The sequence below is a fragment of the Gracilinanus agilis genome, chromosome 3 (assembly GCF_016433145.1).
Source record: "Gracilinanus agilis isolate LMUSP501 chromosome 3, AgileGrace, whole genome shotgun sequence".
Taxonomy (NCBI): domain Eukaryota; kingdom Metazoa; phylum Chordata; class Mammalia; order Didelphimorphia; family Didelphidae; genus Gracilinanus; species Gracilinanus agilis.
Window position 1 is genome coordinate 418018119 of NC_058132.1, and position 17868 is coordinate 418035986.

Below are 17868 nucleotides of genomic sequence, written 5' to 3' on the forward strand. Positions count from 1 at the left end.
AGGGGAGAGTAATGAATGTTGGAGGGGATGTGGCAAAATTGGGACATTAATGCATTGCTGGTGGAACTGTGAACTGATCCAGCCATTCTGGCTGGCAATTTGGAATCATGCTCAAAGGGCTATAAAAGAATGCCTGCCCTTTGATCCAGCCATACCATTGCTGGGTTTGTACCCCAAAGAGATCATAGATAAACAGACTTGTATGAAAATATTCATAGCTGCACTTTTTGTGGTGGCAACAAATTGGAAAAGGAGGATATGTCCTTCAATTGGGGAATGGCTGAACAAACTGTGGTATATGCGGGTGATGGAATACTATTGTGCTAAAAGGAATAATAAACTGGAGAAGTTCCAGGTGAACTGGAGAGACCTCCGGGAACTGATGCAGAGCGAAAGGAGCAGAGCCAGAAGAACTCTGTACACAGAAACTGATATACTGTGGTAAAATTGAATGTAATGGACCTCTGTACCAGCAGCAATACAATGACCCAGGACAATTCTGAGGGATTTATGGTAAAGAAAGCTACCCACATTCAGAGGAAGGACTGCAGGAGAGGAAACATATAAGAAAAACAACTGCTTTAATGCATGGGTCGGGGTGGACATGATTGAGGGTGTGGACTCGAAACTACCACACCAATGCAACTACCAACAATTTGGAAATTGGTCTTGATCAAGGACACATGACAAAACTAGTGGAAATGCGCATCGGCCATGGGGAAGGGGGTGGGGGTGGGGGGTTGAAGGGGAAAGGTGAAGCATGAATCATGTAACCATGTTAAAAATGAATATTAATAAATGCTAAAATAAATAAATAAATAAATTGATCAGGACTAGATTGATTATGCAACATATTAAAATCAATAAACTTAGTGGCCTACTGTTGATATGCCCAAACATTCCAGTTCCTGCTGGAAGGACTCACAATTCTATACAAATTTTTGGGAAAATTGGAAAATAGTTTGAAAAAAAAAAAAGGTTTAGTACAATACCTTATATACTATACCAAGATAAACTTTAAATAGATACTTCACCTAGCAATATAAAGTCATATCAAATACAACTAAATAAGAGCAAAGAAGAAATTTCTTTTCTTACCTACTGTTAAATAAGGATTGAGAAGATAAAAGAGATTACATAAAATTAAAAAGTTGTTGCACAAACAACACTGATGCAAATTAACAAAACTAAAAGAAATTATTCTTATCCAAAATGAAAAAGAACTGAAAAGGAACGATTGAAGAGGAAATAAAAGAAACCATCAGAAACTATTGTGATCAATTATATGCCAACAAAACTAATAGTTTTAGAGGAACTGGGTGAATATTTAAAAACTTAAAATATCCAGACTGGCAGAAGAAATAAATATAAGTAATTTAATGATGTTAAAACAAGTAGTTGTATAAGCTACAAATAAACTCCCAAAGTTGTGGAAGGGAGTGGGAAGGGGGAGAAGAATTGATGGATTTATAAGTGAATTTTAATCATAAAGAAAAATTCATTGCAATATTACATAAAATGTTTGCAAAACTGTGAAAACAAAGAAAAATTTCAAATTTCCAAAATATACTCAACAACTTTAAATAAAATCAAAGCAAATAGGCTACAATATATTTTAAAAAATCAGAGGTATGGGGGCAGCTGAGTAGCTCAGTGGATTCAGAGTCAGGCCTAGAGACCGGAGGTCCTAGGTTCAAATCCGGCCTCAGACACTTCCTAGCTGTGTGACCCTGGGCAAGTCACTTGATCCCCATTGCCCACCTTTACCACTCTTCCACCAAGGAGCCAATACACAGAAGTCAAGGGTTTAAAAAAAAAAAAAGAAGAGGTAGCTCAAAATAAGGAAGACTAAACATAACAAGCCATATTAAAAACCTGAATAATAAAAACTAAAGGATGTATATCAATATTCACTAAAAAGGCTTTTGACAAAATCTAAAAACACTTGTGAATATGGAAAAGAATAGGAACTAAAGGATTTTTCCTTAATGTGGTAACTAGTAAATGGAATAGGTCTTCTAAATAAAATCCAGAGTAAAGCAAAGATGTCCATTATTATCATTCTATTTAACCAGAGGTGCTAGAAATGACAGGCTTAGTAATAAGACAAAAAAGGGAATCTATGGCATAAATACAGGCAGAACAAAACTGTCTGCTGTAATAGGAAAATAACATTTTAAGAGTAGAAAGCAAAAGCAGGCAAAAGACTGACAGGGCTAGACATTCCAAAGCTGGAATGCAGCAAGGGACTTCTCTCAGTGGATGCTATGGCAGTTGGCTTGGAGGAGTTGGAGATATAGCCACTGACCTAAGAGCCTGGGAATTTGGGGTTATCTCTGTGTCTTGGTTATCTACATGAACATTAAGACCATCATCTAGCAAGTTCCAAAAGTGCAGGTTGAGATTAGAAGGCTGTCTTATATGGTGGACATATAAGATACATATTTCTCTCTGATTTTCCCCTTTGGATTTACTTGGCTGTGTACCTGTGGTCCTGGGACAATCTGACTCATCTGATTACCAGACCAAGGACATCTATGTGAAAAACCCTTTCCTCTTGTGTCCAGCCAGACTTGTAGCTGTAGTGTAGTGATCCCAGACCTCCTGCCCTTTGGGTTATCCCATAGTTGTTAAAAGTAGCTTGACCTTACTCCCTCATCTCCTTCCCTTAATTTATCTTCATTAAAGTGTTTTTTACCTTTCTGTGCCTTCTTCAAAAACCCCAAAAGAACTTGCAGAAGGACTGTAATCAAGCCTTGTTACTACAGCTTGAGTTGACCAGTAATTCCCAACTGTCATTCCTTCAGTTTAGTGTTATCAGGTTTTAACCACTTCCTAAGTTATTACCCTTCCTTAAGGGCTGGTTTAGTGACTGACAGTTGCCCACAACACACCTACTGGTCCCCCTATAGACTTTATTTTTATTCCCTTATACTGCAGACGATATGAATACTAGAGTCAACTAAAAAAAAATAACAACAGCAGCAATAAACTCAGCTAAGCTAAAGGACAGAAAATTAATCCATATAAATCATCAGTATTCCAGTATTTTACCAACAAAGCCCAGAAGAAAGAGAGAGGAGAAATTCCACTCAATATAATTATAGAATCTACAAATATTTGGGTATATATCTGCTAAGACACACAAAAAAGAAATATATGAATACAACAACAAAATAATATTTATTGAAATAAAGACATCTAAATTATAGGTCACAACTATATAAAAAAAGATATTCCTAAATTAATTTATTTATTCAGTGTCATACCAATAAAATTGCTAAAGGATTATTTTATAGCTTTAGAAAAAAAGATAATAACAAAATTAATTTATAGGAACAGATCTCAAACTATATCACAGGGCAAAAATCATCAAAATGATTTAGTACTGGTAAAAAATATTGGGCAGGCACCTACTGGGAGTTGGATTTGTTCACTTTCGTGCTTCCAACAGGCCAGGGCCCAAGATCTCTTTGGCTATAAGCCCTGTTTGCCAGAGATTATGACAGCCTTTAGACCTCTTGAGTAGCTCTGTATCAGAATATCCACAAGCTAGTAGCTGTCTTCTTGTGATATTGAGTGAGTAGAGTTTGATCTTTGGATTAATGAATCATTTTTTAATTGACTAGTTTTTCTTTCTTACTGGGGTTTTTTCAGAGTAGCCATACTTGGCTAACTTCTTTTATAATGCCAATAACAATGGGAAAATATTGGAAAGGAAGAAAACACTATCGGCCTCAGAATTTTTAAATTGTATATAAATGTATTTTTGTAAAGATATTTTATTTTATCAATTACATGTAATAACACATTTCCACATAAGTTTTCTAAAGTTCTGTGATCCAAATGATCTCACTTCCATCCCTCCCCCTTCCTGGAGCTGGCAAGCAATTAGATTTTTATGCATGTATTATCATGCAAAACATATTTCCATATTGTTCATTTTATTCCGAGAATAATCACATAAAGCCCAAAACCCCAAATGAAAATCCAAATAAACCACAAGTGAAAAATGATATGTTTTGATCTGCATTCCCACTCCAACAGTTCTTTCTCTGGAGGTGGATAGCATTCTTTGTCTTATGCCCTTCAGAACTAGATCATTGTATTACCTCTCAGTAATACAACTTAGATAGCTAAATCTATCATAGTTGATCATTCCATAATATCCCTTAAACTGGTTATAAAAATTAAATGATAATATTGTCAATGGTAAGTCTTCATTTAATGATCCACATGACAATACATACTACTAAAGGACCTAAACCACATCAGTATTGATACCTGGACTACAAATAAAACCCAAAGATATAAGGAACCATGCAATAAATTCTCCTTGGTAAGTGAGTGACCCAAGTCAAGTGATACAACCTTCCTGAGCCTTCATTTTCTTATTTGTAAATGAAGGGGTTAGAAAAGAGGACCTCCAAAGTCCCTTCCTGGTAGTTCTAAAGTTATAATTCATGGAAAAGAAGTTACAGCTAAATGGAATTCCAGCTCATAGGTTCTTCACATAAAGAAGTTTAAAAAGTTAGCATTAGCATGTATTACTCATTATGAAATTTAAAAAAAATGATAACTATGAAGATAATTACAGTTTACTTGCCATCATTATCAGTAGAAAGGAATGAACAAGATTAGATAAGGTATTTATTTACAAGTCAACAAACATTTATTAAGAGCCAACTACTTTTCAGGTATTGTGAATATAGAAGTATTGGCAATATAGAAGGCCAACTGAAAGGCAGACCTGGCTCGAATGGAGCTTACATTATAGTAGGAAGAGGACATAAAAGAGGGCTGGATGAGGATGAGGACAATGAAAGGCAGCAGATTTGGAAATGATCATGACTGGGTGAGTTCTTTCTCAAACAGAAATTCTAGGGAAAAGTCTATGAAGATAATGACAATATCCTCCCAGATAGTCAGTTAACTGTGACAGTCAAGCACTTACTGTGGGCTAAGCATTGGGCTATGATTCTGGAGATACAAAGAAAGACAAAAAGATAGTTCCTGCCCTCATATTCTAATGCAGAAGAAAATATACAAGCAACAAATAAAATTCAGGCAGTGTAAATGGAAGGTTTGATAATCATATGGAAGTTTAGAAGGGAACAGATCTGGGAAATAAGAAAATGGATATATTGAGCTTAAGATGTCTAGAAGACACTGTGTCCAAGAGGCACATGGAGATGTGAGATGAGCAGAGAAGTAAGGGTTGGATAAATAGATTTAGAGAGTCCTGAAGCAGCGAGGTGGTTAGACAAGACTGAGAGCAGGCAGTGAAGTGAAGCATAGTGCCTGGGTCTTCCTGAAATAGTGGGTATGAAAGATGTTTGACAATACTGACAAAACAGAAAAATTCAAAAGGTTAGGTTTTGTAGGGGAAAGATAATTTCAGTTTTTGATGTGCTGAATTTGGGATATCCATAAAAATCCCATTTGTGGTTGAATAATCTTAATCAATTTTAATTTAATTTAATTTAATTTCTGGTAATATTTTAAATACAGTATACAAATGACCCAGACAAGGTCTATCAATAACTGGCATTAAGTTAGCTAGTTTAAACAGTTATTTCTCACCAGATCATTTACAGATGGCTCTTATCTTACCCAACCAAAAATAATAGATTATTTTTGTTTTTAGTCTTATTTTTGTGTTAGTGTAGGCATTACACTTAGATGTAGAAGCCCTTAGTTAAACAGACCATTAGACTACTAATGAAAGTGCCAAACCACAAGTGTAGTATGCTAATTACATATACATTGTATGGGCCTCTAAAAAGCTTCCAGCTTCCAATTTCAAGAGAGAAGCTAGACAAGGCCAAACCTACTTCAGATCGGTAAAAGAAGAAAAAACTCAGGGAAGAAGCTAGCATAAGAGGAGCAGACAGTCTTCACTGTGCACCTATCCTCAACTAGAGACTTGAGGGAATTTCCTCTTTGGATGAGTCCTCTATGACATTCTTTTGATAGAGCTGAGTTATCTTGCTCCTTATAGGGAGAGGTCTTTTACTCTAAATTGTCTGGTATATATTTTCCTATGTATACTTTCTCCAACTTCTGTTTTGCTACTATTTGCTTGTTACATATTTTTACACTGGAACTTGTATTTCATAGGAAGGAAGTCAAATCTTGGATATAGTTTGGGTCTTTCTTTCCCTATTAATGAATAGCAATCAGAAGTTTAGCTTAAACCCTCATATTCCCTTCTCTTTGGGAAAATCTGAGTGATTAAACTTCTGGCCTGACCTTCTGCTTCTCCTGCTGGCAGGAAATAGTCTCCTTTGGATAAGAGTGGGGAGAAAAGAGATTAGAGCTATCTATCAACAGTCTTTACAACATATAAGAAAAATAATTTACTCTTTGACCCGATAATATCACTCTTAAACATATACCACAAGGAAGTCAGTGGGAGAAAGAAAGCATAACAAAAATTTCATAGCAGTACTCTATTGTAGCAAAAACTGAAAACAAAGTGGGTGTTCATATTTAGAGAATGGCTAAACAAATCGTGGAATATGAATGAAATGGTATATTATTTTGCTCTAACAAATGAATACAAGAAATTCAGAGAAATTTTGGAATAGAGTAAAATAAATAGAACCAGGAGTATAATACAATATAGCAGAGGAGAAAGAACATGAATTCTGTAGTCAGAAGATCTGGATTCCAGTCCCACTTCGGCACTACTTATTAATTATATAATCTTGAGCAAGTTGCTAACCCTCCCCCTGCCTCAGTTTCGTCACCTGTAAAGTGTTATAAACAAAAGGGCCTAGGGAGATATAGAAATACAGTGATGTAAATGTATCTATGTATTCTCCCTAGTTGCAGATGATGAAGGAACACCAACCCCGATCACCCTTGAGAGTTGTTATAATTTCCCCTTTTCTCTAACAGTTGCCCAGGGAGGACCCCGAAAGGTTAAGTGGATGGGTAACCCTTTCAGGTCCTACCTGGGGTTGGATAAATTATTATAGGACTTTGATTTGCTTTGGATCACGTTTGATATCTGACTGCATTGGTTCCCTCCCCAAGGGTCATGATATAGAGACCACTCAGGAAGGTACTTGTTAAACTCTATCTATAATCTATAATCAGGGAAAGGATAAATAGGATAAGGAATGGGGATTGGAGACCCTATCAACCTAATATCTCTAACTAGTTGACAATCAGGACTGGAGGCTATTGATCTAGTAGAAGCTGGAGCTTTATTCTCACTACACCTCTGGCCTAGTCTGGCCACAGCCAAGCCAGAGAATAGGAACTGCTATTGATAAAGCTGTGTTGGTGATCTTATTCTCTCAGCTTTCTGACTATGGTGATGCACTAGCTCTTACAGTCTTCAGGAAATATTCAAATTCTTCCTACCCTCTTCTTCATAGACCTCCCAGCCTCCCTTCACCACCTAGAGACCTAGAGGCCTGAAGAGCTAGAAAGATCCAGAGACCTAAAGACCTAAAGAGCCCAAAGACCCAACACCAAAAGACCAAAGACCAAAAGACCCCTTCAAGTGGCTGTCAGGGGAATTTATACTGCCAGGCCAACGGACGCTTGCCCCTGGCTCACAGCATCTGGGTACATTCCATGCCTTCCAACTGCCTCCCCTGTCACTCAAGGTGGCATCCATCATTTCCCCTCATATGAACATGAAAAAAGCAAGGGGGCTGACTTCTCAGGTTCCTTTTAATTATAGATGTATGATCAACTCCAAATCCCAACCTTTTTTGTTTCTGATCTGTTCTGAACCATAGCCTAACAATTATCACACTAAGGCAAAGGGAAACATATCTTTAAAAGATATCTGAACACAAACAATAAATAACTGACTCAAAGATCCTTGAAACAAACCTTTTCCCTAACAATAGAGTAGTGAATCACAAAAGTATCTACTATCTGACATGATCAATATGACATAGTTTGTTTTGCTTAAAAACAACAACAATTATATTTTTCTTTTTAAAGTATGGTAATTGTGAGAAGAGACTAGATATTGAGGAACCACAGCAATACTTTAAAAATACCAACTTAAAAAAACTGAAATTCTTCCAGCTTGCTAGCAGAATATTAAAAATTTTCTTGTTCCAGTTCATAGTAAAATAAAGTGTTCTGGTTGCTGGTAAGAAGCATACAGAACTCCCTTCAAAATGCTGGCACAACTATACCTAGCAGATGGGCCACTATGACAGCAAAGGAAAATAATAAATGTTGGAGGAGACATGGCAAAATTGGGACACTAATGCATTACAGGTAGAGCTGTGAATTGATCCAACCATTCTGGAAGACAATTTGGAATTATGTCCAAAGAGCTTTAAAAGAATGCAGGTCCTTTGATCCAGTAATACCACTACTAGACTTGTATCCCAAAGAGATTAAAAAAAAATGGGAAAGGTTCTGATTGTACAAAAATATTTATAGTTGTGCTTTTTTGTGGTGGCAAAAAACTGAAAAATGAGGGGGTGTCCCTCAATTGGGGAATAGCTCAACAAATGATGTTGATGAAATATTATTGTGCTATAAGGAATGGTGAATCACTTGATTTCTATAAGAACTGGAAGAACCTACCCAAACTGAGTTGAAGTGAAATGAACAAAACCAGGAGAACATTGTACGCAGTAACTGAAACATTATGAGGCAAGCAAATGTAATAGACTTTTTGTACTAGCAGCAATGCAATAATCCAGGACAATCCTGAGGGACTTATGAAAAAGAATGCTATCCACATCCAGAGAAAGAACTGTGGGAGTAGAATTGCAGAAGAAAAGCATATGATTTATATTATATAAAACTTGTTTTTATGGGTATATGATTTGGGATTTGGAGTTTAAAAGATTATTCTTTTACAAAAATGAATAATAAGGAAATGGGTTTTGAGTGATAATACATGTATAACCCTGTGGAATTGCTTGTCAGCTCTGGGAGGAGGAAGGTGTGATAATTAGATTAAGTCTACACTACCCATCTTTAGATTTAATCACCAAAGGTGAGAACACCTTTAATTCTGGGAGGTTCGTAACGCACATGTGCTAGAGTGAGTGACAAATCAGAATCAACTGACTGCCCCCTAGGTAGGACTATGAGAATCGTCTATAGTGATTGGACATGCAAATTGGAGGTGGATGCAGGAAGTGATGAAAGATGCTATCTTTTAAATATGATGGTAACTTCCTGTGGAGGCAGTGGGCGTACTGAACTTGGTATAGAAGGATCTCTGGTGGGACCTCTGACTGCTTCCATTTGAATTGTCATGTGGGAAAGTTAGGCCGACGCTCTTTCTCTTTCCTTGGATTTTCTGGAGGCTCTACCCTCAAGGAGGCCTCTCTTGCCTCTCTAATTGTAAAAGGCCTTGTGGCTAGAAGCCTTATTTAATTAACCTCTGTGCCCCTCTGCTGGGGCCTCTAAATTCTTACCTGGTCCAGGCCAGAGTTTCTCTCTCTCAATTTCCCTACCTTCAACCTTCTTAATTATAAATAAATCACCATAAAGCCAATTTTGACTTGAGATTATTCTTAAATGAGGATTTATAATAGTTCAATCCTCTGGTGACCATCTTTTAATATATTAATTTATTATATTAAATAAATAATATTTAATATATTAATATAAAACCCCTTTTTCCCCCTTACAAAGGGAAGAAGGGAAGGAGAGAACATGAAATCGTCTAACCATGGAAAAGCACTTTAAAAATAAAATTGTATTAAAAAAATAAATTTTAAAATATTCTGGTGCAACTACTTCACTTATTTTAGTTATCTAAACAATCTCTAGAAGTGTAATTTGAATAATTATGTTGTATAATATTCATGTAGTTCATATGAGTGGAAATTAATTCATACTAAAGATTTTCACAGACCAATTCAAACATAAATTATCTGGAGATCTGTTAAGAGGCAGTAATGATGTAGTTGAGATTGTACTTGTAATCTAACATGATTTTAACTCCTGTATCTATCATTCATCTATCTAGCATATCATCTATCATATCTATCCCCCTAATTATGGGAACTTCAGTATTAACTTTATGTTCCCATTCAGGACACCAAAAAATCCTGCCTCATAGAATTGTTGTGAAGATCAAATGAGAAAATGCATATAAAACACTTTGGAAATGTTAAATATCAGTTGTTTTCTTTTTATTATTAATCCAACTAATACATCTTCTCTTCTTCAAAGAATCCTCAAAACTAATAATACTAAATGGAAAAAAAATTGGAAATTGGTAGATATAGAGATTGAAGTCACAAAGATCTTAACTTTACAATAACCTCTCTCATTAGAATGTGAACTCTTTGAGAGAGCAAGGACTATTTTTTTGCCTTTCTTTGTATACTGTGAAGATAGGATTAACTCTCTCCTGCCCATTCTTAGATTTAATCACCAGAACCATATACAACCCACTTATCCTTGTGTTATTGAAATTTTGGAGTCTCTGAACTAAATTTCCTGTGAGCTCACTGGTTTCCCGTGGACATTTTGGGATCTTTGAACTACATTTCCCATGTAGTTCTCACTGGCTTCCTGTCTTGCGTCACAACACAGACAGTTATGTAATTGACATAGGATAAAATCAAGTGCCTGGACTGGCACCTCCTTTTTTCCTGCTGAAGCAGCATGATGGTGGCAGGTAATGGCAGGTCTTTCAAATAGCATAAGCTAGCATGGCGCATAGCTTCATTTTTCTAATGGCTACCAATAAATCTTTTAAAACCATAATATTTTTAAATCTATCCTTCTATATTCATTTTATTTTTTCTATCCTTAAGTGGGGGAGGTCTGTGACCCATGTGTGTGATAGTGGGTGGGTGATGAATCAGAACTGACTGACTGCCCCCTGAGCAGACCTAAGCAAAGCTTTAGCTGTAATTGGGTCACGTAAAGTGGAAGGAAGGCACAGGAAGTGATGAAAGGAAAGGTCTTTAAAAGTGACAAGAACTTCCTGTGACAAGGTGTTTTGTTTTTAACTTGATCTTGAAGGAGCTCTGGCTGGGGACTTTGGACTGCTCTTAGAATTAGTGAGTTACTTTTCCTGGTTTTCCTGGAGGTATTAGCCTCCAGAGAGGCCCCTCATATTGGAGGAGGCGGCTCATGGCTAAAACTCTTGTTTAATTTACCTCTGGGCCCCCTTTGCTGGGGGCTCTGAAGCCCTGCCTGGTTTAGACCTGGCCGGAATAATTATCTCCTCTTTCTGATTTTCTTACTTTCACTCTTTCTCCTTTTGTAAATAAACCACCATAAAAAGTCATTCTGACTTAAGTAATAATTCCTGGCAACCACACTCTTATAAATTTTGTCAAACCCTTTAATATTTTACCCCTTACAATACCTAGCACTTAGCAGAGTGCCTGGTGCTTAATAGACACTTATATAAATTCTTGCTGATCTGATGAGTCTGTAAGCTTTATTTTTAAGCTTACAAGATTAAGCTTAAGAAGTCAGATTCCATTTATAGGACACAAAGCATAATAGATTTAGAGCTGAAAAGCATCTTACAAGCTATTTATTTAATCCAACTCCCTCATTTTAGAGATGAGGGAACTCAACTCCACGGAGGTTAAATTGCCCAAAATAACATAACTAGAGATACTAAAAAAATACAGTTCCATGAACTTACCTAAGCATCGATAAGGGATGACAATGTGGGGATGACTCTTGCATTGCTTTCGGCCTCTCTTACACCAGTTCTGAATTGTTACTGGCTGGTTAGCTTCCACAACATTGGTAATCTGTAGTTCTGGATAAACCTGTATAAAATACACACAAATGTTATTTTAAAAGCTTATTATAGGGCATCAGAGCTTCTGGTTTAATTATGTATTAGTAAATGTAACAAAGTTTATATATTTCAACATTAGCACCACTCTGATTGCTTGAATCATTCCACATTAAGTGATCTAAATTATAAATTGATCCAAATGTAAAATTTAAATAGCTATCTTGATCCAAATGATAAGGAAAAAGAACTGATCAGTGATATCTTGAAATGCAGAATAAAAAGGCTAAATTTTATGTTGAGGCTGATTATGAAAATCCACTGAAAACTTTATTATGTACCTACTATTTATAAGGGAATACTGTGGCACTATTCTGTGGGAATATAAAGATCTCTATCTTCAAGGAATTTACCAGATTTATTCTTGCATTCTCTTATTGTTGAATGATTCTTATTTCTGTTCCTTAAGTAAAGAAAACAGAAACAACATTCTGAAGAAAGTTTTGCATAGTGCCTCTGCTAGTGGTTATATAGGTAGCAAGAAGGGGCAGATTCAAGAGCTACTGGGGAGGCAGGAACATGAAGATTTGGCAACTGGCTGAATAAGGGGTATAAAAAAGAATAAAAAGCTGAGAACAATGCTAAAGTTGCCTACCCAAGTGACTAGAATAAATGAGCTTTTAAAAGCTTATTCTACCAATGAAATAATAAAGTTTGGTAAAGAGTTATTTTTAAGGACAAAAATCATGAATTCTGTTCTATACATTTTGAGTTGCAGATGTCTACAAGAAAGCCAAGGGGAATGTTCAAACTTAGGAGAAGTGATTATGTCTAATAGGAAAAGTTAACTGATAAGCAGGTCAGTAGGTTGTGTAAGAATGGGATTTGTGCAAGGTAGATGGGACAGGAGGAGCCAGAGAAGGAGTGGCTGACAGTTGGTGACAGTTGATGACAGTTGGTGGCAGTTAAGACCAGAGGGGATTCTGGGTAATTCTCAGGAGGAGGAGGAAGGAGAGAACTCCCAGCAAAGGACTGAGAGAGGGAGGAGGAGAACATTTCACTTCGGATCCAGTCCTGAGGGCTACCCGAGGATCTTTCTTTGGACATTGATACCCCGATTCCCTGGTCAAAGGCATCCCATTGCTTCTCACCCAGCAAGACTTCAACCATAAAGTCAGCTAAGTTTTTGGACTCCATTTTGGCTCCTTCTCCCATTACCCAGCCTTGCTGAGAGACCCTTTTCTGGTCTAACTTACAATTATAGAAAAGGATAGAAATAGAAATAGAAATAGAAGGAGAAGAAGCGAGGAGAGATGCTTAGGAGTGGGAACCCCAAAGGTTCCCACCCGAGTGATGGACCCCATAGAAATAGAGAAGAGGGCACCCCAAATCCCTCTGCCCTTCACCCCTTTCCTCAATCCCCGAATTGTGATTAATAAAAGCCATTCGTTAGTCAGATAACGTTCCAGAGTGTTTAAGAGACGAGGGGGAGGGGAGCCACAGCTTGGTCTGCCTGCCTCCATCTTGAAGCGGGACTACCCGCTGTGAAGTTGACTGACCTCGGGGGAGGCTTGCGTGAACCCCGCTCTCATTCAGAATCAGCTTGGGGCCCCCCATACCTCCTCTTACAGAGAAGCCTCATCCCCAACTCCTATGAGGCAGCACAACCATCCAAGTCACCCAGTTTTGGGGTGACACCCCCTTAAAGTCTCACAGTGTATATTCGGCGGGAGGGGAGAGCTAGAAGAGAGTCTCACCATCAGAGATTCTCTCTCTCTCCCCTCTATCATAACATTGGTTACTTAGCGCTCTTTATTCTTATAGTGGGAAGAAAACTAAAAGACAATTGTGTGATGAAAAGTTGGAAAACAGATAGTACACAGGATGAGAGGTGGGAATCAACTGGGTCAGATGCTATAGGGAGATAAGAAATGCTGAGATTTTAAAAAGTCACCAGTTGGGATTCTGGCAAGGTGGTAGCACACAAATAAGTCCAAGAAAAAAGTTCTAAAAATAAAGCAGAAGAAATAATAATAAAGAAATGAAAAGAGAAACAGCTACGAGTTTCTCTAATCCAAGAAAAACTGCCATTATTGGAATCTGAGCAGAAGGCAAAGAATATAAACATTAGTGTAACCCATATCCCAAGTCCCATTGGTATGGGACTATATCTTTATTGGTAGAGATGAATGTGCCCTGCCCTGTGACGGTTGGGGGTAGGGTTGGCAAAAAAGGCCAAATTTTTCTTTCAGTTTTTGAGAACCCCCTTCATTAAGCTTAAAGTCTTCTTTGAAACTCTTTAAGATGAGTCACTTCAGATGAAATTTCCAGCTTTATGAGGACACTTCTTTTCCAGGCAAGAATGAAACAGGAAAAAAGAGGCTAAAAGTATATTTATCTGCTCTTAAATATTGTTAGACTAAGGGATATGATTGGATCAGTCAAACCTCTGATCACTCTGTCAATTATAGGGCATAAGAGAGACTCCAAACTCTATATCTAAGGCCTCTGGAAGGGGCTGGGAGAGGCAGACATGACACTTGGGCTAGGGGATGAGGTGGGGGCAGGGCCCAGCACTCCATCTCTAAAAGGTTCGTCATCACTGCTATAGAGTGAAGGGGCTCTCTCACTGGGATGAAGATAACTCGGCTCAACTGAGAGTCTTGGATCTCATCCAAGGGCATGGCAAGCTGGAGAGATAGGAACATGATGGACTCTGCCTGCTCTTCCATCTTCTCTCTCAAAACTAAAAGCCAAAAGTGTCTGAACTCACACTTGAAGAGTCAAAATTTTCAAAGTTTGATGAATCCTGAAAGGGACTCCCAAGAGTAAGAGTTGAACTGTTCTGGCCAACTCCTTGCCAGGCCTCATCTCCACTAACATGGGTCTTGGACCAGGATTATATTAGGTTGTTAACTCCTTGAAAGCAGGAACTGTCTTTTACCTTTCTTTGCATCCCCAGAACTTAGCACACAGCTGGTACTTAATAAATACTTATTAATTGACTAACAAGCCAGTCCTAGAGCAGGGGACAGGGCAAGACCAGGACCCAAACATCTCTCCATCAGGCTTCTTCCCACAGACAACTCCCATTCCTAGTCCCACCCAAGAAACATCAGGAGAGAGGAACAACTATAAGTGGGGAAAAGGGGATTTTGGGTCGAATATATTAAAAGGTGGTTGCCAGGAGAAATTTCCCCAATTAAGGAATAACCTCAAGTCAAAATTGACTTTTATGGAAGTTTATTTACAATTAAGAAGAGAGAGAAAGTAAGAAAATTAGAGAGAGAATAAGATAGGATAAGTGATCTAACACATTGAGTAAATTGCTCCGGCCCTGGCTTAAACCAGGCAGATTTTACTAGTCCTTAACTGGAAAAGATCAAGCCTTGAGCCGAGATCCCAAGGCCCAGGAGGCATATGATGCAAAGCTTAAGTCAGAGTCTCTTTGAAAGGAAAGTTCCTTAAGAGGAAGATTCTGTCTTTAAACTCACCACGCGGAACAGTCTCAGTCACAACCAGCAGAGCTCCCTCAGGTCCCCCCTTCACAAAACCAGAAGAGCTAGAAGACTGGAGCCCAGCTGACTGAGGTCTCTTTTTAAAGGGGTCACTTATGCGTCACTTCCTGTGCCTCCCTCCTAGTTTGCATGTTCAATCACAACAGACCCTTTTCTTAGGATTGTCTAGGGGGAAGTCAGTCAATTCTGATTCGGCACCCACTCTAGCACACATGGGTTATGGACCTCCCAAAATTGGAGATGTTCTCACCTTTGGTGATTAAATCTAAACATGGGCAGTATAGATTTAATCTAATTATCACACAACCCACATGTACATGCAAGCCCCATAAGAGATACATCAGGAAACAGAGTCAGTGTAGAGCTGAAGCAGCTCTTAGGAATCAGAAACCTATACTCCTTAGCTATGCAAGGCACTTCTACAAAAACATATCAAGTATTAGTGCACAAAAACCTCACAATCAAATGAAGAAAAGCAGAAATATTAAACACATCATTGATAAGAATGTAATACGTTTATGTTAAAAAATGGGCAACTGAAGAAAGCCTGTCATGATTCTGCCTAGCCTTAAACCCATTTTCATTACTCCTTAATAGAGCTAGGTATGGCTTTCAAGAAAAAGGAGGTATGCCTACACTATTAATTACTTCCTCTCTATGTTTATACACATACACACACAAACACATGGATGCTGTAAAATTATGTATCTTCTCTAAAAAACATATTAATCAACTGCTTCATTTCATGGAAACTTTCTCCAAGAACATAAAAATGATAAATTATAAAATTCTTAATGTACACCAAGGAAGAATAGAAATTAATGGTTTTAAGAAGGCAATACTTATAAATACTTTCTTAGTAACCTCCAAGCAAAATAAATAAAGCATAAGATTATCAGAGAGAAAGTTGAGGTTGTAACTGGTAAGGGACTAAATAACATCCTGAAAACAAATCTAATGGACAAACACACAAAGTAATGTATGCCTAAGCAATACCATTTTTAACATATACTTTTTTTTTTTAAACCCTTGTACTTCGGTGTATTGTCTCATAGGTGGAAGATTGGTAAGGGTGGGCAATGGGAGTCAAGTGACTTGCCTAGGGTCACACAGCTGGGAAGTGGCTGAGGCCGGGTTTTAACATATACTTTTGACATAATAAAATTGATTACAACTGGTAGTTATGCCAACAATAGATGGTAAAATGACAATGGATTTATCCTACAGATGTTTTCAGAACATATAGAAAATACGATGACATAGAAATACTTTATCCAGTTACCAAAAAAAAATTATCCACTTTTTCAAGCTTCTAGAACATTAAAAGTGATTTGTTTCCAAAATGTTTCTGTCTAACTCTGAAAAAAAACTCAAAAACCTCAACAGACAGATCTACCACAAAAGCAGAGAAAGTGTCATATATACTTTCTTGATTTGAAGTGCTCATTATATAGATGTTTTAATTTTCCTTGGGAGAAAAAGTAAGGTGAATATTAAATACCTAGTTAATAGTTATTCTCAAAATATTCATAAACTTCATAGAAGTAGCTAAAGTAAAGTAAGCACTTCAATAAAAGATAATATGATGGTATCTATTAATATCTTAGCCTGCCATTCAATATTATTTAGATTTTTACAACCCTTTCAGATACGTTGAGAATTAAAGGAAAGTAGCCAAACAAGCAATTTTTCCTCATTTTTATAAAATAGCTCTTTTCTAAAACTGGATAACTTGAACCATATCCCCAACTTAATATAATCATAATTGACAAATTACAACAAATGCACAGTAAGAAGTATCCTTTGCACAGCAAAGAATAACCATTTCAGTCCTATTAAGCTTCTATTAGCTTCTGAAAAAATCTTCAAAAAAATTGTTACAAATAATGTGACTCTATTGTCATCTTTCTCAAAGAGAAAATCAATTTATTTCAACACAATCTCAAAATATTAGAAAATGAAAACTAAGTTAAGAAGTAATACTAACTGGGGGCAGCTGGGTAGCTCAGTGGATTGAGAGTCAGGCCTAGAGATGGGAGGTCCTAGGTTCAAATCCGACCTCAGTCACTTCCCAGCTATGTGACCCTGGGCAAGTCACTTGACCCTCCAATGCCCACCCTTACCACTCTTCTGCCTTGGAGCCAATACACAGAAGTTAAGGGGTTAAAAAAAAAAAAAGAAGTAATACTAACTTTAAAATGATGTAGTATTTTGTTGAATGTAACAGAATATGAAAAGGGCAAAAAGAAAAGAAAGTTATTAAAGAAGGGCTGAAAAAACTATAGTCTATCAATGTAATATATTATTGTACAATATGAAATGACAAAACTGCAGAATTTGTACAAATAAGAAAATATTTGTATAAAACAAAAAAGAGCAAAATAAGCAGATTCAAATGAACAATATAAATAAGGGTTACAACAATGTAAACAAAAAGAAAATGACAATAAAATAGAACAGGTAATGGGGAGGGAAGGAAGAAGCAAAATTCTGGAAAAGCTAGCTATATACAGGGAATAAACACAGGCAAAGAGAAAATAAAAGTATCATTTCTTGAAAATGATCTGACCATCTATAAAGGGAAACCGAGTCAATTAAAATGAATAATTTCTGATAAGTTGCAGGATTTAATCAATA

General features: G+C 37.0%; 1 protein-coding gene across 4 annotated transcripts in view; it reads right to left on the minus strand.

Annotated features, from left to right (window-relative positions):
- LOC123242484 (amyloid beta precursor protein) overlaps positions 1-17868 on the minus strand; it is a 174294-nt gene that overhangs the window by 104843 nt on the left and 51583 nt on the right. For all 4 annotated transcript variants that reach the window (XM_044670276.1, XM_044670275.1, XM_044670274.1 and 1 more), the window contains exon 3: positions 11615-11744. In XM_044670276.1, coding sequence (XP_044526211.1) covers positions 11615-11744 — 130 coding nt within the window. The remainder of the gene's footprint in view (positions 1-11614; positions 11745-17868) is intronic.